The 23910-nt window shown below is 38.2% G+C and overlaps 1 protein-coding gene across 1 annotated transcript in view; it reads right to left on the minus strand.

Moving 5' to 3' along the window:
• Nucleotides 1-23910, minus strand: part of LOC146512705 (protocadherin-15-like) — a 231453-nt gene that overhangs the window by 75662 nt on the left and 131881 nt on the right. The window contains exons 21-26 of the mRNA XM_085171180.1: nucleotides 17968-18087; nucleotides 16827-17012; nucleotides 15553-15789; nucleotides 10126-10242; nucleotides 7989-8129; nucleotides 6353-6465 (exon numbers count right to left, since the gene is read on the minus strand). Of these exons, the coding sequence (XP_085027306.1) occupies nucleotides 6353-6465; nucleotides 7989-8129; nucleotides 10126-10242; nucleotides 15553-15789; nucleotides 16827-17012; nucleotides 17968-18087 (914 nt within the window). The remainder of the gene's footprint in view (nucleotides 1-6352; nucleotides 6466-7988; nucleotides 8130-10125; nucleotides 10243-15552; nucleotides 15790-16826; nucleotides 17013-17967; nucleotides 18088-23910) is intronic.

A 23910-nucleotide genomic window follows, 5' to 3' on the forward strand; every position in this document is an offset into this window, starting at 1 on the left:
CGTTGACTAAAGTAGAAGTTGAAAGAACTTCCTTGTAAAAAAAATGTGAGTGCTTCAATTAACTAAGTCCAAAGAACAAATTAACTTGGAACTCACTCAAACTATCAGGTTTTACCAAAGTGAAGAAAAGATTTAAGGCAGAGGTCCCCAATCCCAGTCCACGAGGGCCAGTGTCCCTGCAGGTTATGATTTTATCACCCTGGGTCAACACACCTAAATCACATGATTAGCTCATTACCAGGCCTCTGGAGAACTTCAAGACATCTTGAGAAGGTAATTTATCCATTTAAATCAGCTGTGATGGATCAAGGACACACCTAAAACCTGCAGGGACACCGGCCCTCGTGGACTGGGATTGGGGACCCCTGATTTAAGGTCTTTAGAATAAATTATCTTTTGAGTTTGTTTCAATCTACATTTATGATTCTGAAAAGATAAATATTTTTGACTTATTTTAAATACAAATTTACACTTTCAGTCAAATTTGAATAGTCTGAGTAAAACTAACACATTTAGCTGTAATAAATTAGAGTCATTTTTTAAGTCGGTTCAAAGTACAATTTTTCAGTATAAGATAAAGCAACATGCAGCCATTTTGATCAATTTTTTAAAAATTAAAAACTAAGCTTTGATGTTTAGAGGCATTTAAGCTCTCAGATGTGTCTCCCTACTTTCTAATTAGATTCGTTAGCAAGCGAGCTATGAGGCATTTTGATGGCATGGGGGTGGGGGTGGGGGTGGGGGGCTGTACGTACAGATGCACAATTGCGTGCATGGACACACACATGACTGCACACACATATACAAGCAGATGAGTGGAGGGCTTTCAATAATCTTTGAAAAGCTAATATTTTCTTTCTGTTCACTTAGCCTCATGCTGATAATTGCCACTGGGTGCTGATAACTATTCATGTGTACATGATACTGACTGCATACTAATTCTGCAGGTGCAAGGTTGGCACTACGTCGAGAAAAAGAGGGGAAGGGGAGAAATTCTCCTCGCAATTCTACACTCAGTGGCTACAACGATTTAACAAACTTCCTCTTTGGCTCATTAAAGGTTTTATTAGATGAAGGAGGAAGAAACAGCAAATAGTGCCAAAGCTTTACTTGTTTTTGTTCTTAATATACTGCGAGCAAGTGTGGATCTGCAGCTGTATATTTATTACACCCCTTCAGACAAACCTGGTTTCATCCAGAAAAACAATGAAGACATTATTTTCTTTCTTTTTTTCATAATTCACATTTTCAAAATACAGTCTACTGTGAAAATTCAACTCTAGTTTCTGATGTTATTAAATAAGAAGACATCGTTTCAATGAAAACTACATCTTTTAAGAATTTGGTTAGCTATGCTGAAACACTGTATTATGTGTAAGCATTTTGAACTCTTCTGAATATTTGTTTTGAACAGTTCCAAACGAGAAGCCCAGCGTTATTTATGGTTCTAGCTTACTGAGAGTATAAAAGGTTTAAGTTCTGACCTTTTCAGTACATATATACATATATATACTCCTGAGGGTGAAACTGTGGGCTACAAGTCCTGTATTGCTCACCCAGTATGGATTTAACCAACCTACATGGCCCTTGAAGCAGTTTGCTGGAGAACTGAACTGAGACATATATTACTAAGGCTTTTACAGCTGCATTTCTACCATACACTTTTTTTGCACATATGTGACCCAGCAAGGGAAAAGCTGGGCAAAGACACAGAAAGACAAAAAAAAACCCTCAATTGTGCATATAAACAAGCAAGTAATGACAGAATCAAGAACAAGAGGACACTCCACTATTTCCTGTGTTTGTTGTCTTAACTTCGTTGTCTGCAAATACAGCCCCAACTCCAAAGGAAATTTGTCAGGCTGTGTGAAATCAATTAAAGTGGTACACCTCTCCAAACAACATCTCAAAAATGTAATTTATGGAATATTTTCTGGTGCATAAACACACTATTTTGCACCAGATCTTTGTCCAGCAAATCACTTGGCTATGATGTGAAAACTGCTCGGCACAGCCACATTGTTGGTAACAGCAATGCCCCCCCTCAGTGATGATGCTGACTTTACCAACTTTAGCCTAATAATTCTCTTTTGGCTGATGGTTACTTATAAAGCTAGTTAGTTTTTATGAGTTTAATAATGTACAAACATGATGCAGGTGAATATTTCTCTGTTTGCATGTTTACTGAATGCATTTAACCCATCTGGAGCGCAGAATGGACAAACTTTGGACAAATTGCCCAAAATGCGTTGACAGAGACATTTCATGGATTTTGAGTCATTCTGCGCTCCAGATGGGTTCATTGCATAAAAGATTTTAATCACGTTAATCGCGTTAATGCGTTACCGTTGACAGCCCGATAGAAAATAAACAAAGATAGACAAGTTCCATATCAATATGGAACTTTTACATTGTAGGAAGCAAGTACACCGTAAATAACAGTTTTGGACTTTAACATTGTTTTCGGATGTTGTGTCACATAAACCGATGCCATTAAACTGATTCTTTTATATTTTTTGTCTTGTATTTATTAAGCCTAAACAGGACTGCACACCAAAAACAGGAAATTCACTGAAAGCTCCTTAATGCATGTTCAGTGCACTGATACTAGTATAAGAATGTAATTTGATGCACAGTGTTTTCTAAAAGTCTCAAATCAAAGATAACTGGACCAAATCAAACAAATACTCCAACATGTTGGGGGAAAAGAGGAAATTTCAACAAGTCACTTTTAACAGATGCCCTGTTTCAGCGCTACTCTCTTTTTCATTACAGGAATCAATATTACTAATTCAGACTCGGCCATGGCTGGAAGCCGGTCCGCTGAAACCATGCAAAATCATTAAGCTGCATTAGCTAGCTCTCAAAATCACACTGGTACAATGGTAAGCTTTTATTCTATAAAGCTGGGATAATTAATTCAAAGCTGGTACAGTGTACACTGTGTGAATACGACAAGGAATTGCAACAACACACACGCACGCGCACACACAATGCTGTCTTTTGCACACACAAACACATTAAAATACTGTACATAGTAAACGTGCACAGATACATTCAAAGACAGACGCGCAAGAAGGGACTTTAATGTGCACGAACAACAATGTGTGGATGCATGCAAATACTGTGAACTGTGTGATGATTAACAAATACAGAAAAATACGAAAAAGTGCACGCTCACACAGACACGCGCACGCTCTTTTAGCTGGAAGCTATGTTACATATTCATAAATGCAGTATTATATGACATCTCTCTCTCTTGCCTCCAACCCTTTCCCCTAAAAATAGACAAGAGCTTTACTCTGCGTGAAAGACAAACCTTGACGTCTTGAAATGTGATCTGTACAAGTAAGACGTGTGTCGGATTTGACACGTTAATGTTGCAATTACAATGTTCTGAAACATTTAGCTGTAAACTCGCGGTAGCCGGTGTTTGAATAAAGAGACATAAGAGCTTTGAAGTGAGTTTTAATGTCAATATAGATATACTTTTGCAAAATCAGTATCAAAGGTTTGATTTTTTTTTTTGTGCTGAATATTGAGGTGTCGGAGACAGCTGGTATGTCAGCCACTTGAAAAGTGAGTTGTATTGCTGCAACTGCCTACACATATTCTGCATAGAAAAATATGGATCGCTTTGAAATATGATAAAGGCAGATGAAGAAACTAAAATGAAAAGAAAATCTGCAAGAGCGATTAAAAGAATAATACGAAGTATTACTACCCTTCGCACTGCCAAACGTTAACAGAAAGTCCAGCGACGTGAAAATATTTGAAACACTGTGATGTTTAAAAGCATCTTCTCCTGCAATCTTCACTTTTCCAGTCTGATGTCTTCGATATTGTGTCTGACAGCCAGCATAACAAAAGAGCAAATGGAAAGAGAGCAATTCATTCACTCTAACATCAATGAGGGGACAAACAGACATACAACGGGGCAGATAAAAACCAGGATAACGAAGAACAATTTTTATGAGGAATAGATAGCAAGAATGACAGATCAAAATAGAGGGGAAAAAAAGGATAATAGGTAGACATTATGGGACAATACCACAGCCAATTACGGAAAAGAAAACCTGAGGTGACACCATGACCTCACAAAACGAGCACCGACTGAAAGAGTTGTGGTGACGACACAAATACTGTGCTGATGAGGTAAGGGCGTCGATCGGCCAGGTTCTCTTGGGTTTCGCTTGACAGAGTGAATGAAAAATTGCTGTCTTAAAAAATATATTTACTCTTTGCTTCTTTTAAATCTCCTGTGCAGAGACATTTAAACTCACACTTTATTAGGTAGAACTTGCAGGTACAGGGGTTGGACCTCTGACTACCTTAATTCCTTGTGGCATACGTTCAACAAAGTTGGAAACATTCCTCAGAGATTTTGGTCCATGCTGAACTGACATCAACACGCAGTCTGTGGATATTCATCATGTGAATGTCCACCTGCTCCACCGCATCCCAAAGGTGCTCTACTCCTGCTCTACACAGGATTGACATCTGGTGACTGTGGAGGTCATTTAAATGCAATGAACTTGCATTGGATTGGCTGAGTAAATAGTTGTGTTAATGAGCAGTTGAACAGGTGCACTTAATAAAGTGGCCAGGCAGAGTATGTAGCTCTATAATCAAAGGAGATGGATTACACGCTTTATTGAGACAGAATTACATACTGTTGCTTTATGGCTTGAATATGAGTCAATATTTTGACACAATGTAATTTAAAAACAGTGTAAGGTTGATTCTTTTACAGACTCTTGTGGATGAGTTTTGTCCTTTAGCTGATGACAAAATTACTGTTATCAAACACATAACACTGCTCCTCAAAGATGAAACAGACATGCTCTGTGGTAGTTAATTATAGTGTGTGGCTTAGTGTTGTTGCAAAACAGGTGAGTGTAAGCAGCTTTTGCAGAATTCATAGAAATACAAGTGTGGAAAGCTCACCTTTATAGGTTGATGCCGATATGCATATTTGTTTTGGCAAGATAAATTTTGCCATATTTGTTCAAGTTATTGTGAAGAATTTCAGCACAGTAAAGCGCATCACTTCACTTCTAATCAAAACTGAATTATAGCAGCAAACATCAATCATGCTGTTCAGATTTAGCACCTTCTGTGTTATTATGTGGCAGAACATCTGAGTTGAGAAAACAGTCACCAGAAAAGCCTCCTGATGCTCTACAATATTATTTTTCTGGCTGGCTGGCTGGCTGGCTGGCTGGCTGGCTGGATGGATGGATGGATGGATGGATGGATGGATGGATGGATGGATGGATGGATAGATAGATGTCCATGCTGAAATGTGGCTGAACGTTACTGAGTGCTTTGGATTTTAATCTGTCAGGGAAAATTAATTCAGTTCTCCACCTTATAGTTTTTCTTTCCTATATTCTAATCACCTGTTAAATTAATGCACTTCATTAATTTGCCAAAAAAGAAACAAATTGTCCATTCTACTTGGGAGGCACAACAGAGTGCCATCCAGCATTTCTTATGTTTTTATTCAGCTAACTGTGAGAAACTGAGATGTGTGCCTGCCTCTTGTTCCACAGGACTACAACCTTTGCAATAATTCTCCTCCTGGAGGGAGGGAGTATGTAGTAATTGGTTCTGTTTGTTTGTCTATCTGTCTGTTTTTGTTAGTAGTCTAGCGTCCGCAGTATTCAAGATATCATTTTCAAATTTTGTGTGATGGTAGATGTGGTGGAGGTGTGGCTCAGCTGCAGAGGAGGGGTGGTGCAGTGAGCTCAATGCTAGACTTTGGGGAACATGAATTCCTAAAGGTTGGCTGAGCAGCTGATTTTTAACCTTCATTGTTAGCACTCAAGGTCAAAGCTGAGTTAAAAAAAATACATGCAGCCATATTGAGTAAATATATTGCGATTATTGCTTTGCAACAATTCCACTAATAAAAAACACCACTGGTACTTACTTGGGTCGGCTCTGCTTGACTCGACTCAGTTTTTAGAGTTTTACATTAGCTGATAATACCTGGTACCAGATACTTTTTTCTACTCGTCTGGGATTCCCAGTGATGCGATCCGAAAATGTGACGAGAACAGACGTCATGACTCATGTGATCAGCTCTCATGAAAATCAAAACAAATTTTTTTTTTTTTTTGAAACCCGGCAACAAGGGAAATGGCTGCACAAAAGCAACATTGCGGTCCTCAAGTCTGACAAAAGCTATACAAATCCAGCAGCAGGCCTTGATATCCTCCATTGTTTTGGTATTGGTGTCACATACTAGTGATGCCATTTACCAGCCTGCTGTCATCATATTGTATTGTAAGAAAAAAAGGCTGACGTTTAATTTAAACAATGCTAATGTGTATGTATGTGCACATACCTGTATTCTTCCCGGGTGAAGACAGGGATAACAGAGGGCTGAAGGACTGTGATCTCTACCAGAGTTGTATTCTTCTTTACAGGCTCACCATGATCGAAGGCCACCACCACCAGCTGTCAAACAAATATAGACAAAGCCAGAACATCACCACGCCATTGATGCCCACGCCCCTGCGAGATGGCTGTCTGATGCTGCCGCCGCCGCTCTCATTTACGCTCGCTAAATGAGATGTAGCCAATGCGTGACAGCCCCGCAATAAACCAGAATAAATTGTACTTTTCTCGTCCTGCACATGATTCAGATGGGATTTGAAAAACAGAGAGGGTGTGTGTCCCACTGGTGTGCTTGAGTTTTCCTGCCTCGGCTTTTATTCTTCATTTAATTGGGGGGCTAACTGCTGTTAACCAGGCCCAAAGGATTCCTAATGAGGGCCAACCTTAAATATCAACACACTGAAATATTGTGTTTCCTTTGTCTCCTTTAGTCAGGTGAACGCTACAGCTCATGCATCCTGTTTAATATTCATACAGTAACTAGTGTTTTAAATAGGAAACTGCTACATGCATAAATAACTCTTTAGCAGTTGGGAACTTGCGACATGTGATAGTTAAATGGCTTGCTGATTCTCATCACAACTATTTTTTCCTTCCGACTGAGGATTTCAATTGGTTTTTTTGCACAATTGCTTACGCACGCTGAATTGCCCACCAAATTGGGTTTTTTTTTAATGCTGTGGTGTCTTTAGGCAAGCGAGTTGGGTAATAATTAGCCGCACATCATTTAAACCGCCTTTACTGTGTCTTTACTGTGTATGAGTACATTAGACAAGGTTTATCTCAGTCATAAGCCAAATATTGTACTCAGCTTTGGACTAGTTCATTTTGTTTGAGTTATTGGAGCAAACAAGGTAGAATTAGTCCCTTGAGCGATATCTTCAGAGGATGCTGAATCCTTGTTGTGTTAATTAAAGCCCAATGAAAAGATGAAATTAGCAAGGCCCACTGAGGAATACAGCTGGGAGAAGGTAGATTTGAAACTAATAAGCTGCTGCAGTATATTTTGTGGAGTGGATAGGGAATTGCTCAGAGTCCCCTGTTCATAAGTATTACATGTAAGCAAATCAAATCTGAAATTAGTAATCTAATCATTCTGACTTATTTTGTATGATGTCGTTCCACGCCCCCCACCTACTGAATACCAGAATCCAGACGATAAAGCAAAAAGGTCACCAGGATAAATGTTATCTAAATAACAACCGCTGTTATGTAAGATGATGCAATTAAACACTCACTACAAAATGGTTACATTTAATGAAATATAGGCATTATTGAATAGGACCGAGTGAGACGTGACTTCACAAATGTAAAAACCTGGTTGCAAATTTCAAGGTTTTAACTAAAAATACTGCAAAAGACTTGTAATGATGGGTTTGATGTAGCAGCAGTTCAGTACAGTTGCATCCATAATTTGAAGATGAAGATGCAATATTTGTAGTTTTGCCTCTATACACCACAGTCGATTTTAAACAAAACAATGAAGATGACTGAAGTGCAAAGTTTAGTCATCTTCATTGTGTTTTTAAAAAAAAAAGAGAAAGAAAAATAGATTTTTAAAAAAGATGTCTGTGCACACTTACGCTGAACTTCATGTTCGGCTCCTCGTTCAGGTTCACTCTGGTAACCACACGTCCGGTCTGTTCTTCTACGCCAAATATACTGGCTGAGTATGGATACGCCTCCTGGTCCACCTTATAACGTACTAAACCTGCTGGAGTACCCTATGATGACAACAGAATAATATCCATTTTAATCATTAAAATAAAAAACTATAGGATGAAATGCCTCATGCATGGTTTCTGGAAAACCATTTCTTTTTTTCTAATATCTTCTGAACTGTAATTAAATAGTGTGGTGATGGCTGTGTAATGAGTTTTGCAGTATTTAATATCTAAAGCAATTAGCAGGGATCCAAATGTTAAGTCTCTATATAGAAATAATTGTGAGCGTTATAAGACATATCATTACTTTACATAAATGCGGTTCAAATGGTCATGAATTAACCTCTTAACTGTTGCTGATAATGAGCAGTCATAAGTTACTATGACTGACTTGACACAAAATGTCAGGAAATACATACATTTACATTGTAATATCCACATATTTTAAGCAAATACTCCGTATTCTTTAATGAGCTCAAGATTCAACAGTGAGGAAAAAAATAGCTGTGCCATTCTGAGGAGGAAAGATAAACACACAAACAAATTAGACCTCTGCGTTTAAAGCGTTCCTTGAACTTTAAAAATACGCGCTGACAATGTGGTAAAACTGGTGCTTTTGCTAGTTTATTTTCAGAAATTGTAATATGTGAGCGAAGCAGTTCATTTATATCTTCTTTAAAAAAATGTTTTCACTATAATCCTTACATATATTGTCTATGTCATGGTCTGAGGAACAACATTTACAGCAACAAAAGTTGCTCCTTTGGCTAAAAGTCATACAGTATATCTGCCCTCTGTTTATTGTCAGGGGACGAAAGGTTCTTGCTACATGTCTTGCTTGTCATACACACTTTATTCACTTTATCTCCCTTAAGGCTGTAAATCCACCAGCAAAAAAACAACAATGACAAGTCCGCTAAGGTCATATTTTCACACTGAAACACCGAGAGAGTAAGGGCAACGAGGGACGTTAAAGAGAAACTCCAGACAGACAAAATAGATATTTTTAATTATGTAAACAGCCATTTTTCAATCCAGCCATCAAACGCTCTAATCTGAGTTCACTTTTGCAGCACTGCTGTTGCGAGCAGTATTTCAGCGACTGTCTACATTGATGTAACACTTTCTTGCATAACAGCTCAGAGTGAGTCAGCAAAACCCGATGCTGATAAATTCTTGAAAGTATTTGTACTTTCGAGGTATACTTTAGATCTGGAGGGTATAAATGGAAATTACACAGAGATATATGAATATTATAGGCTCCAGCGCTCAAACAAGGTGCTATTTATTACCTTTGTTGAGCACTGGGGAGGTCCTTTATAGCATATAGCCTGGACTTTATAATGTTGTTTTTTGACCCAAGAGAATTTCTCATGCTTAAATCTAAAGTGTGAACCAATTCAGCTGACACAGGAAGCAGCATGCGCAACAGTGAAAGGAAAGCGGTGCTTTAAAGAGGCTTATGTGACAACACTGCTGGTGTACAAGATCCTGCATGAAGAAGGAGGAGGGAAAAATAAGCTCATGGCATCTCGAGCAGTAATGCAAAATAAAAGCACTCCCAGTGCTTTTTCATAAACACCTGTTTTGTGAATCAAACGCAAACGCATCAGCTGGTTTATTTTTGTTTCTAATATTTTTAAAAAAGTGATTTTCCCAGTGTCGCTGCGTGATTCAATGAAGCCTCGTGAGGTATTCTCACACACTGCCGATTATGAGAATTCTGTATGAGCATGTTATCACCTTATTAACCTACAGTTACATAAATCAGACTCACATAAAACAGCTAAACCTCATTTTACAACAACCAGAATAAAGCAGTCTACATAACAAGGATGCTCAGCATTAAATGTTCTCTTGAGATTTCACCTTGTGACACACTGAGGTATAAAAAAATAAATACTCCACTAGAGAAAGAAGTGAAAATGCTTTAAAAACACACCTACACACACACTGACTGAAGACAAGCACCATTATCTTGCATCATTCCAGTACACAATTTGAGGAGCAGGCTGTGAAACAGTTTGATTGAATAGCTGCATCTGATAATGCTCACCGCAGGGTCAGAGTCATTGGCCATCACTGTGGTTACGATGGTTCCCTTGACAGCATTAGGGGCAACCATGCCTCGGTAAACTGACTGGCTGAATACTGGAGAAAAGTCATTCATGTCCTGGAGAGAGATTTAACACAAACACAGAGACAGTACGGCATTAGCATTTTTAAAATACACTGCACCAAGCTGCTTTTTGTTTCCTTGAAGTTCCTGAAATGCTGAAATTTATAATAACAGCAAATTACTGTAGCAGTTTCGTCATAGGTTTGGGAATATATGTATATATATATATATATATATATATATATATATATATATATATATATATATATACATATACAGTGTTGGGAAGGTTACTTTTAAAATGTATTCCATTACAGAATACAGAATACATGCCCCAAAATGTATTCTGTAACGTATTCCGTTACATTACTCAATGAGAGTAACGTATTCTGAATACTTTGGATTACTTAATATATTATCATGCTTTTTACAACTACGTGAATGTACTATTGCTGTGATTTATTACTGTTACTGAAGGTCCGCGGCTCCGAAGGTAGTAAAGGACCTCTGGCTAATACGGCGGGTTCTGTGTTGGGCTCGTAGCCGAAAATAGCTTTACTTTGTTGTCTGGGTCAACTTTGCTAGAGAGAGACAGAGAGAGGCGTTGAAAGGCTGCTCCAATGGAACTTATTGTTTTTGGAGGAAAACACGAACACGGTGTACAGTCGAGTCTTAATAGCTTACTTACAACTGGGCTCGTCAAGCACTCTTCTTGGCTGCAGTGGTTATTATTATATATACATGCTTCCAGCTCCCGTTTTTGCTCGATGACAGCTCGTACTTTTCCTTTTTCTCCCTCCCTCGCTCACAGACACATAACGGGTATGGCAGTCCATTCTCCTTGCAGCATGGACTACACTGCCCATGAGGCTACATTCTTTAGAGCTATACCTGTAGCATTCTGCCTATTAGCTTAGCACCACAATATCAGGCGCGCTCTCACCCAGGAAACACGCAGAGAGAGAGCGTCACCCTGTAACTATGGCAACCGTAACGCTGCCACCTGGAACAACAGAACGTAGCTGTCAAACAAAACCCAAACAGTCCTGACCCGCGACAATATGAAACAGGGAAGTACCGCTGTGTAATCCATTTATTTCAACAAAGTAACTGTATTCTAAATACCACCTTTTTAAACGGTAACTGTAACGGAATACAGTTACTCATATTTTGTATTTTAAATACGTAACGGCGGTACATGTATTCCGTTACTCCCCAACACTGTATATATATATATATATATGAAAAGTAGTGCATATAATCTATTGCTTATGCTGAGTTAATTTTATTTCTTTGGCTTGGATTCCAATTTATCTCTGAATAGAACAAATGCTGTAGTGAGTAGAATAAATGGGGTGTTCATGAAAACCTGTGGGGCTTTAATCACAGCAGGCGTCAGCAGTACTAGAAAACATCAGCAAGGGTGAAAGTGAGGACACCACAAAACAATTGTGCTTTTAATTTTCCATTGGCTGGTTAAATGATGGATTTTAAAACTTTCTTTCACAGTTGTCAAACTCAAAAAAACAAAACAAAACAAAAACACACTATGTAAACTAAATGTTGTATAAAGCACAGAAACTGTCAGCTTATTTCTCCGTCATTTTAAAGTTTCTGATATCAGAACCTAAAGTCCATAGATTGCATAGATTCATATGCTAATCTCTGGTATAGTCACTGAGTGTCAGAGACAACAGGATCAGAAATAGTAAACTCCATCCTGTGTCTAGCAGCACCACAGGAAAGAAAAACAAAGCAGGAAGACAATGTGCTGTTTTAGCTGTGTAAAATGAAGATGCTGTGATGCTTTGATGCATTTCCTTGATTATAAATATTGGCATCTACTACTCTAATAGTAGCCATGCTCTGAACAGAAGTTCAAGGTCAAGCAATCAAATAGACTAGCATGTAGAAGTTTAAGATGAATTTGAATGTAGTGGATGTACATCTGTTGTTGTGTGTAGTCATCTATACTGTGAACTATGTATGAAAGACAAGGTTTTACCACATACTGTATATAAGAGACTGACATAGTCAAGGCTAAAGGCAGGAAATCAGTGCTGTTGAAGACCAAATGTACAGCTTTGCTCTTTGACAATTTGCTCAAATTCCTGAAATTTCATAGTAGATGTAACATCGGGTGAAATGATTGTACACTATACATCAGCAACGACAAGAACTGGGTGCACAAGTTTGAACTTATTTTTGGATTTTCTCTAATTCACACAGGGTCAAAAGTATACATATAGGCTTGCATTTATATATACATGCCTACTAATGTTTGGTTAAATGTCCCTTTACAAATTGCTTTTGGTAATCATCAACAACCTTTTGGCATGACTCTGTCTAGATACTTGATCACTCTTCATGTTATAATTCATTCAAATTGGTTGGTTTCCTGGCACAGATATGGCTTTTAAGAACAGTCCACAAATTTTCAAGAGGGTTGAGGTTGGAGCTTTGTGTCTAGTTACATGTTCGCCTGCTTTATCCAAAACCAGTTCTGAAGTGTGTTTGGGATCACTGTCCTGCTGGAACACCCAACTGTCCAAGTTTTCATGTGTTTTGTAATCTGGTCGTTAAGTCTGACGTCACTAGCCGTGTCTGGGCCTAAACTCCGCTGCAGGTCCATAAATCAAACGATCGCTATGGCATTACTGAGAGTTGAAAAACTGTCTAAAGTCTTTCATATTTAATAAAATGATCAGCGTTCTGCTCTACCAGGTGTAACAATTGAGTTTAATATCCAGGCATCCATGAAAACGGAATTTATGACATTTAACGGAGTTAGAAGTTAGCAGGAAGTTAGCTCGCTAGCTTCTATATAAATACAATATAGCATGTCCTGACTGAGGGATTTTGGAAACAAATTCAAACGTACAGCTCTGTTATCACTTCAACATAAATGAAGACAGAAAACTAAACAGCAGGGACGTTTGTAGGGTTACTGAAGTTGGGCTAGCTGGTATATAATGATGTGTTACGTGACCGCTAGCGACACAGCTATGTTAGCATAATATAAACAAGCTAACTTTTTTTCCACTCGATAAAAGTTAACGTGAGTGTTCTCAGTGGTCAGGAACAAATGTAATCGCATGGCAGGATGCTGTAAAAGGACCAAACTTCAGCCAGGAGAACAACTGAGATAATCCATCCACAATACGAGGTTAGTCATTCATATACTGCTGCATGGGCTGGGCTGTAGTTACATCCTAAGGTTTTAAAAACTGAGCTTAAATAAATGATTAGCGGTAATAAAAGCTGAGGGAGGTCAACAGTGATCACTGACTGTTTTAGGAGCTTTCTGAGATTAAATAGAAGAAAATACATAACATTAAACATGTTAACAAGACAAAAGCCATATTAAACGCAGACTACTTTAGGCCCGGAAGTAGGATTCGTCACGTCATCACTTAATGACCAGATAGGGACTTCTTTCTAATTCATCACTTTGTTTGTCCATGGTGATGTAAAACTTGTTTCACTGTGGACGATCACACTGGTGTTTCCAGCAGTTTCCAGATCACTGTAGGCTTGAGCATTATATACCTCTGCATAGAGTAGTATGCAATCATGATCACTAGCAAGAGGTTAATAGGCCTGGACCTTGTCTAGTCAAAGGTTATTGTAAAACCTTCAGCACACTTATGTATATTTCCTCACCGATTCATTCAGCTAATTCAATTCAGGTGTTCCACTCACTTCCATGGCCAAAGGTGTATAAAATCAAGAAATCACACCGTAGAAAATCACACTTCTTCATCTGGCAAACTGACGAATGTGCCTGGGTTCAGTGGTTGCCAGGAGAGCGGTACTTGTCTTACTGCACTGTGCCAAGTGAAAAGTTTGGTGGAGGGGGCATTATGGTGTTGGTTTGTTTTTCAGGAGTTAAGCTCAGGTCCTTAGTTCCAGTCAAATTAACTCTCAATGCTTCAATAATAAATGCATGCATTTTGGACAACTTCATGGTCCTAACTTTGTGGGAACAGTTTGGGAACCTCAACCCAACAGAACGCTTTTAGGATAATTTACAGCAGAGACTGTGACACAGGCCTTCTCGTCCAACATCAGTGTCAAACCTTGGAAATACCTTGGAAGAATTGTCAAAAATAAATACATTCTTAAACAATGTGGAAAGCCTTCCCAGAAGAGTTAATGCTATTATAGTTGCAAAGGATGTGCCAACATTATATTAAAGGTTATTAATTAAAATATGTGATGTCACTCAAGTTTATATGCATGTGATGGCAGACGGGTGAAAACCTTTGGCAATACAATATATTTGAGACTATATTTATACTGTTTTACATTGAGTGTATCCACCCACAGCAGTCCACCATGTGCTTCTTCTGGTATATGGCAGCACCACTTGTTTCATCACAAATTGGTTTGTGAACCCCTGTTTTTGTATGATTGTGAGCATCACTGTGTTGTTTTTTGGAGCCAGAAGGCACCGTATTTGGACGAGAGGGTGGAATGCTAAGTTATCTGCTAACACTAGCAAAGGTGATTAGCAAGTCGCATCCATAGACTTTATGGGTGCATTGCACAGACACAGATACCTGCTAATAAGAGCATAAAAATAAAATACCCAAATTTTATTCACCAAAACTGGAGGACAGACTTCTTGGGAGGTCTGTTAGTATAATAATTAATCACACAGTAAACCATATTATTTGTTAGATATTTACATTTAAAATGGTCCAAAAGCCACCAATACTTTAGTTATTTGAACTAGTAGGAACTGGCAACCATCTATCACTCAAAGCAGCCTTGCTCCAATACATGTAAGACTTAACATAATTTAAACAGATGGGTTTAAAAAGAATTCCTCCACATATTTGATTTAAAAGGGAAAACCAGCTATGGTGACTGCTACTATATAGTTCTCTTTTGGAGCGAGTGTCAAATGGTCATTCAAAAAAATGCAGTTTTTGGTGCTTTTTTCAGCCCAAAAGGTTGCCGCTTGGACTCTACACCAAACAGATGTTGCAACAATCAATTCTATTGCTGCCGATGCCACTCGGATGGTAAGTTAGCAGTTGTGTCCGCCAATTGGTACTTGCCATTTTACAATGTGGACTACACTGTGTTTTCACACGCTGGTTCTAATATGCTTTTTTGGTCTTTTTTATTTTCCTGACTGAAAATGCTTTGCTTGCCTTTTCCATATTCCATTTTCATTCATTATTCATTTATTAAACCCCCACCAAAAAGCATAATGGTCTTCCAATACCTGCTACATCACAATGCCAGTTTACTTTTCTTCAAACTAAAGACACTTTACTAAAAGAGTAGAAAATATTACCCATCTTTCTGTCCACACAGAGAAAGTAGCTTGTAGACACATACCCACACACTCACCATTATTCTGACTGTAACAGAGGCTAGTCCAGGAGGCATGTTTCCCTTTGTGTCCAGGGCCTCTACAGTGAACGTGTATGTGGGCTCTGACTCAAAAAGAGCCTCGAAGTCCAGAACCTTGAGAACTGAAAGCTCGCCTGTTCTGGAGTCGATGTGGAACAGCTGAGTGATGTCCTGTTCCAAGCCTTCGGTTCTGATTCGGTAAGTAAGGTTGGAGTTGAGGTCAGCGTCTGTCGCCTACAGAGAACATGGAAAGGAAAGCAATATCACTGCAATGTGAATTTCTAATACTTGTCAGTAGGACAAGAATCCACATATACCTGCTTGTAACACACTATAACAGTTTAATTAGATCTGTGTTGTGTTGTTGCCAGAAATGCCTGTGGTAGTAACCTTTAAATTACAGCTGGTGGTCCATATCTTATGTAATAATTTTAAAGTGTAGCTGTGCAGCTTTATCTCACATTCTGCTGCAGTGTGCAGCGTGTCTGCAAGTGTTATCAAACTATCAATGTTCTATCACTGCACGCAACATAAATATAATTTTCAATAAATTGTGCACAAATAACATTAAATTAGACTGACATCATTGGGAATTTTTAAGATAAAGGGATTTATTAAGAACATTATTAAGGACATTAAACATATATTAGCTTGATCTGTATATAAAATAAATGCAAACCAGCAATTTGTGTCTTTGCTAAGGAATGCTAAGATTTGATAAAAAAATGTTCTTCTAAACCTCTACAGTGCTATAGAGATTTAAATGATAACGCTAACACTGAGAACACACAATTAACACACACATAAAAACAGCATAAGCAATATAGAACAGTTCCTTTAGGAATCCATTCATTTGTTTAAAGACTTGTGAGCAACACTGAGTTGGATCTTCTTCAGATAAAAAATACATGCCAGAGTTATCTGCTGAAGAAATTACATTTTATAATGCAGGTCATTTTCTCAACAACCCCCCCCCCCCCCCCCCCCCCCAAAAAAACAAAACAAAAAAACAACAACTTTCTTTGCTGCACTGTTTATCTGCTGATTCAGATATAACTGTATTAATCTAAAACCAACCAATGCATCAGCAGAGATGATTTATTTGTCATGGTCTAGTTTCAGTAAGTTTTTGTTTGCAACAAAGCCTTTTTCACTTCTTTACCAGAGATTTAGATATAAAAGTTCCAATGAACTACTGATTTTTTTCTTTTTGTTTGATTCGCTAAACGCCAAAGCTACAAACCCACCTGTTCCTCTTTACAAACACTTACCTTTAATTGTAATATAACAGTGCCCTTTGGGCTGTTCTCCGGTAGATTGACATTGTAAGTTTGTTGGGTGAATATAGGGCTGTTGTCGTCTATATCCAGAACGGTGACACGAAGTGTTAATCTGGATCGCCGTGGATTCTCTGCACCATCCCAGGCTTCAACCGTGAGATAGTAATGACCTTTAACCTTCAGGAGAACATAGATTCAAAATTTAGCATTAACAAAGCTACAAACAAGAATTACTTTCTCGCAGCTTTCTTCCACCAACCACCCAAATTACAGTTTGCATTCATGTCAACCAGATTTTAATTCTGAGCTGCTGGATATGTCACCACTATATTGTTTGACAGTACTGTGCAAAACTCTTCAACCACTCCTCTTTTCTTTACATTTTGCTTTTAACTGACCATTTTCAAAAGGAATGTTTTTTGGTTTGTTTGTTATAGACCTATATTAGCATAAAAGCAGCACCTAACTACTGGAATGATCCATTGTAGTGTCTAGACATAACTTCTCTTTATGCACTTTATTATTAGGAACAAAAACCGTCATTATACAAAAAAAATGCCAACAAAACACAGTTTGAAAGGCAAAATATTTTATTTTTGCACAAAGAAGATGATTCTTAACAAAATATTTGCTGAAAACATCGCATATCTTGCTATGATGTGCAGTGTGTGCTTAAAAAATTTGAGCCAACTAGACAACTGGAGGACAAAAGAACAAGTATTGGCCCTGAATGGCAAGTCTGCAGCATATGAATAGTTTCTGAAAGTCATGTTGTTAAGAAATGGGGAAAAAAAAAAAATCCAGCAAAAAACTGGCCCAGGATCCAAGAGAAGCTGCTGGCCCTTCAGTTGATCTGGATAGGTTTATCTTTACTGCACTGACAGTTTATTCAGCCCAGCAGTTCATCTTTCACTCCAAGGGAATGTTAATGCCAGATTTTGACAAAACTCCTCCAACATCATCAAAAGATCAAATGTAAGAGAATGGGACATATAGATGGATGTGCAAACCAAAAACACAATTCTTTCAGCCATTCCTGTTTGTGGAGTTACGTCATAAAAATACTATTACCGTTTACAGTTGTCTGCTTTGCCTTAAACAAATAGGAACAGAATCTGTAGCTTCGTCTCACCTCTCTGTCCAGTGGCACTGCAGTTGTAATGGTTCCAGTGGCATTGATGGAAAACAGCCCCTGGTGGTTGACCAGCCGATAATGGACCTGACCGCTTGCCCCCAGATCTGGATCTGTAGCCTAAACCAGACAGAACAAAAAGCACAGGCACACACATAATAAGAAAAGGGAATTCAAGGGTTTAATCAGCTGTTTTTGAAATGCAAGCAGCACTTCAGGCTGCCTTTGAGGTGAGTCATTCTTTGAATAAAAAGTCCTCTCATATTAAACAAAGTACATGTGTAAATCAATGATGTACAACTCTTAACATTTTTTTCAATCTTGTTAACAACTGCACAGTTTCTCTTTTGAAATCAGGAAAGATACTGGGTGGGTAAGGGGGTGAATCAATGTATGTGTGAGAAGGAGAGATAGCTGTGAATGATGAGAATTATTAACAGCATTTCCTGCGGTACAGTTTCATAAGGGGCCTTATGTATTTGCAGACTTTTTGACAACTTTTGACAACTTTGACAACAATTGAAAGCGGGTCAGAGTTACATGAATCTGTCCTGCCATATTGTCTGAGCTAAACTTTATTCGACATTCTTTTAGCTATTGCTCCTATACAAAAATCCAAAGATTTTTTGGTTTGATTTGGCAAGGGTGTCGAGACAAACTCGAGGGATCTGCTCTCTTTTCCCACTTATTGCAACTTGTCCAAAGGTGTTAAAGTTACTTCCCACTAGCAATTCTTAAACTTTTCCAGAGTTAATGAGACAGTGGTTTCAATTTTCACTTGGAAGAAAGTAGATCACTGTCTTCTTCCCTTTGTTGCATCGCTTTTATCTCTGCATCTGTTCTCCAGTCAAACCCTTCTCCACATCATCTCTTTCAACTAATAAAAAGTAGTGAGAAGGTGACAAATTTCAAGCTGCTGTTCCTTTCACCCTGTCTAAATGTTCATCTTGTCCAATCAGCATTCTCACTGCATTAAAATAGATGAGGCCAGAGCAGGGGAGAGGAGAACAGAAGAAACATTAACACGACGCACGCATATTTGTGTGTGCAGGCCTAGGGTTTGCTTACATTGCTGTTTCATACAAGTTCCCAGAAGTGAAATATAATTTGAGAGTCAGTGGCAAGTGTTAAAAATAATTGCTTCACACCTGTTCTGAACAATAAGAAAACTGTGAGTTCACGTACTATGTCTATGGCATAGTATGGCAAGTTATGCTCAGATAATTAGCAATCTGTTTATACAGCATTACTAAACAACCTTAAACAGCTGTTCATTAACCTGGTGTGTTAAATGTTTATAGTAATAAACTGTGATCCCATGCCTTTGAATTTTAAGTTTTACAACTAAAAATGACCTGTAAACACCACGGTTGGAATAATCTATATAGCTTTGGGGCTAAATTCAAATGTTAATGTCTCCCTAGCAACTAAAGACTGCAAATGGCTCATGGAAGTAACTGGTACGTGCTTGATAAAAGTGGTTACATAAAAAATATATGCTGCTGCACCCAAAACCTTCTTCCAATTGCTTTGGTCGTTACTGGATTGCAGTAGTTGCTCATTGTTTGCATGGAAGTTGCCAAATTGTCTGCAAACAGTTAACATCTACCCTCTGAGTTGTTGTGAAACTGTAAAAATTGCAACATAAACCAAAACAGCTTCAAAGAAAAAGTTGCGCTTTTTCAAACATTTTGGCTGAAGCAGTACGGCAAAACTTTTACTCATACTTTTACGTTCTCTGTTTCCGTTTTGCAAAAATAGAGAATGTTCCATTTCTGCCATCTGCTAGTGACCATGGCAGCCAGCTGGGGAGTAGAGAGCAACCAGCAACCAGTAAGCAAATTCCATGTGACTGAAGCCTTGTATGTGACAAAAGTTAAAGAGAAGCTTACATCAACTCAGCAATTATAAATTACTAAAGAAACAAATGGACATGCAAAAACATAGTAACCAGAAGATGAGAAAAGACATTGAAAATAAAGTGGAAATTGATTTTTTTTTTTAAAAAATGAGTTGCAGATGGTCAGGTTTTCAGAGCTACTAATGTGCCAAGGGTTTTCAAGTATGCAGTGATGAATGTGACTGTGAAGAGGTTTGCTAGAGGTCATGCTGACCTGTTGGAGCAGGTCAGAAAACTGAATGGAAAGTGAAGGGAACCTTTCAAGCAGTCCATGAATGCTAATTATCTAAGGGAGAGTTTTCTCCTCAGACAGAAACAGGTCATGGTCAGATCCCTTCTCAAGTCATAGTCTCTATTTATTTCACAGTAATTTGTAAAACGTTGTCCCCAATATCCATCTGAACTCCAGAATGAGCAAAAATTTACTTTGTGCTTGTTAATTCTCAAGGCCAACCTGAACTACTATATGTTTAAACATTAGCTTTAATTGAAATTTGGATTATGCACAGTCTCTTTTCCTGTGGTCCTTGTGTAATTACTTTGCAATCCATTCCATAGATTGGAAGTCCTGAATAAAGGTGCCAAGGGTGCACTGATCACAAGGTGTTTTCCAAGTACACCTCTTAGTAATTTGGTTTGAAGATGGCGTTGTGATGCACTTTGAAGGTAAGGGTTAATAGACACTTAGGGCTGTGGGCACACCTTATTCTTCTACCATCTGGCTTAGAATTCCAAAAGGATTCCAGGGTCACGTAAGCGTTCTTGTCTACATGGCAGAACTAATAAATTTGAAGCCCTGTATGAAAGTCTGTTGATCAAAGGGTATTCTCAGGATGGCTGCTTTACTTATGGTTGTTGTTTACATGTTCAGTGTTGCTGATTTGATCCTATAGTCTAGCTCTGTCAGAACCAACTTTCTTCCAGAACTTCAATGGGCTCTTTGAGGGTAAAAATGTAGTAGTTTGTCAGATACAATTTGGATAAATTCTCTTTCAATGAATGTAATACCTTGACAACTATTGGCTATTAATAACTGTACTCTTAGATAAGGATAAAAAACTGACAAAATCAATTTGAGATCAAGGTAACACAAAAAGCAAAGTGTTTTTTGCCTACTTTGCAACAACACTGTGGAACAAGACTGTAAAGTCATGCTAGCAAACTGACAGCACAGCAGTGCTTTGAGCATTATGTCCATTGTAGTCAATGGGGACACATAGCATAGTCCCAAATCAGCCTTATGTTTTAACAAAAAAAGGAAGGGCATAAAGAGAAAACATGTCTGACAGCAAATCCCCTAGAAGACACTCACAAGGTGCAGATGGGGTATCGGTGTTACACAAATTCAACATGGATGGGAAAGTATCAGATGAAAAGGCTGATATGCTTAATTATGCATGGTTTTAAGGATGTTAATGTATTCACGAATTACAGCAAGAGTAAGAGTAAGTCCTAACCTTAAAGCTCCCTTAAGTGATGGTAAGTGTACAGTAGCACATAAAAATCTCGAGCCACCCCTCACTTCTTTGTATTTTGCTGTGAAACTGGCAGAGCTTCAGTAATTTAATAAAATGTGCAAACATAAATAAAGATACGTTATATAAGGCAAAGCCAGAGGCTGTACAACTCTAACAAGCTTGAGAGTAAATATCTGGTATGACCACCTTTATTCTTCAGCACAGCCTGAACTCGATGACAAGCTTTCTTGTAATTTCTTTAAATAGTCTTCAGGAGTAATTCTCCAGTCTTGAAGAACTTTCAAAGCTCTTCTCTGGATGCTGGCTGCCTTCTTTTCTGTTCTCTGTCGAGATGATCCCACGCTGCTTTAATAACGCTGCGGTCTGCACTCTGGGGATACCTGTCCATGACTGATAGTGCTCCACTGTGTGTTTTCTATCCAGGTGTGCTTTTATGGCATTGGCAGTGTTTTTTGGAGAATTGGCAAGATATTACTAATCATGGTGTTGCATGTAGATCCAAATCTGACTGTACGTTTCTGCATTTATTTTGACAAGATCCCAAACACAAGAACTGAAATACAACAGCTGAATGCATGAAAAAGCATCCACACAGTGTTTTATACTCATTCATCTTTCCTGACTCCTTCTGTACATACAGATGTACAGTGATGGCAATTTCAACCCTAAACTTCAAATCAGTCACTCACTACATCATGCCAAGATATGCCAAGTTTTTGATAACACCTCGTTGGTGTAAAAATACTATTTTATGTCTGTCAGACTGTTAATCTTTGGCAATTTCTGTTTTTTCAGCCACAGAAACAAATTATATACATATGTGTGAATGGCTGCTAGTAGTCAAGTGCCTCAAGGTACTGATTTAAAATTGGTTGTATGATTGTTTTATTTTTCTTTTCTTTTTTTTTCAGGCCTGCCACTTTTGTCTTTCCAATCTACCTAAAGATCCAATTTAAAATGAGCTCTTTTCGTTTGTTTCCTGTCATGTTTAGACACAACAATTTTAGATCCCTTGATCTGTTACTTTTTAGAAAGTAAGAGATCAGTATTAAATGGATTTTTAAGAGGTTCCTCTGAAAATGGTCACGTACAATGACTGGACTGAAAATAAGTGAAAAGGCAGCAAATGTCCAAAGAAAACTCTGAAAGACCATCAGAAAAACTAGAGACCAGTTGCTCAAGAGCATATTAAAAATAAAATAAACTCTCTTTGGAATCAAATTATAAAGAAATAAGTGGTGGCTCAAGACCTTTGCATATTACTCTATGTTATATTATTTAATTGCGAAACATTATTATTATTATTATTATTATTATTATTATTAGAATTTTAGTGTCTATATAGCTGCTTTTTGAGTCTTATATAATCCACTGTTTCCAGATCCTAGTGCGCCCTCTCTTCCCTAAAGCAACCCATTAACAAAGAACCTTTGAAGGTCAAAAACTATCCTGTACAGGTGCTGTGTGGTTACAAGTTATTGTGGCTACAGGCAGGACTACTGCCTATAATGTGTCAGAGATGGCCTCATCTACATTAAAGTTAGTACTGTATTTTTTCTGACCATAAGGCGCACCTAAAATCCTTCAATTTTCTCAAAAAACTGACAATTCGCCTTCCGGTACCATCCGGTACTCCTTATGTATCAATTCTGGTTGTGCTTACTGACCTCAAACTGATTCTATGTGATACACGGCCCTGAAAAATCTATCAAAATGTTTTAGTATGACTTTGGTAAGCTATGAAGCTGCACCGCTTGACAGATTGTAGGAGCATTACAGCTACTGTAGTCAGGAGCCTCGCAGAGTAATACGTCCTGTTCTTCAACATAATATTATGCTGTGTTTATAAGGATCCCAAAATAGCACCTGCTAAGAGACATGCTTGTAGGCCGAAATCGCCCAACTGTCTTTCAGTCTATTGGTCCCTGTGTGCTCACAATACTTATCAATACCTCACTGGTTTCTGGTCAGGTCCCTGTTTATTGTAAGAAGGCTTTCATTCACCGACTGTTAAAAAAACCTAAGCTTGACGCTTCTCTTCTCAGTAGCTACAGACCGATTTCAAAATTACCGTTCATTGCTAAGATTTTGGAAAAGGTTGTGGCTAAGCAGCTTATAGCTGTTCTAGATGAATACAGCATTCTGGATGAATTCCAATCTGGCTTTCGTAGAGCTCACTCTACTGAAACTGCACTTCTTAGAGTCTCCGATCCTTTCTGTGGCTACCTCTAAGTACAGTTCCTCTTCTACTTTTCTTGCCTATGGTGTGCCACAAGGTTCAGTTTTGGGGCCTTTATTGTTCTTACTGTATTTACTTCCTCTTCAACACTTATTGAGCACTTTTAAGGACATTTTGTATCACTGCTATGCAGGTGATATTCAGTTATATATCTCCTTTAAGCCCCATGAAGTGCATAGACTCCATTAGAGGTTGGATGGCTGGAAACTTTCTTCAACTAAATGAGGAGAAGACTGAAGTCCTTGTTTGTGCTCCTAAAGAATTTGTACCTAGTGTTATGAAAAACTTGGGTCCACTTACTACATTTGCCAAACCGTCTATCAGGA

The sequence above is a fragment of the Neolamprologus multifasciatus genome, chromosome 8 (genome assembly GCF_963576455.1).
Source record: "Neolamprologus multifasciatus chromosome 8, fNeoMul1.2, whole genome shotgun sequence".
Taxonomy (NCBI): Eukaryota; Metazoa; Chordata; class Actinopteri; order Cichliformes; family Cichlidae; genus Neolamprologus; species Neolamprologus multifasciatus.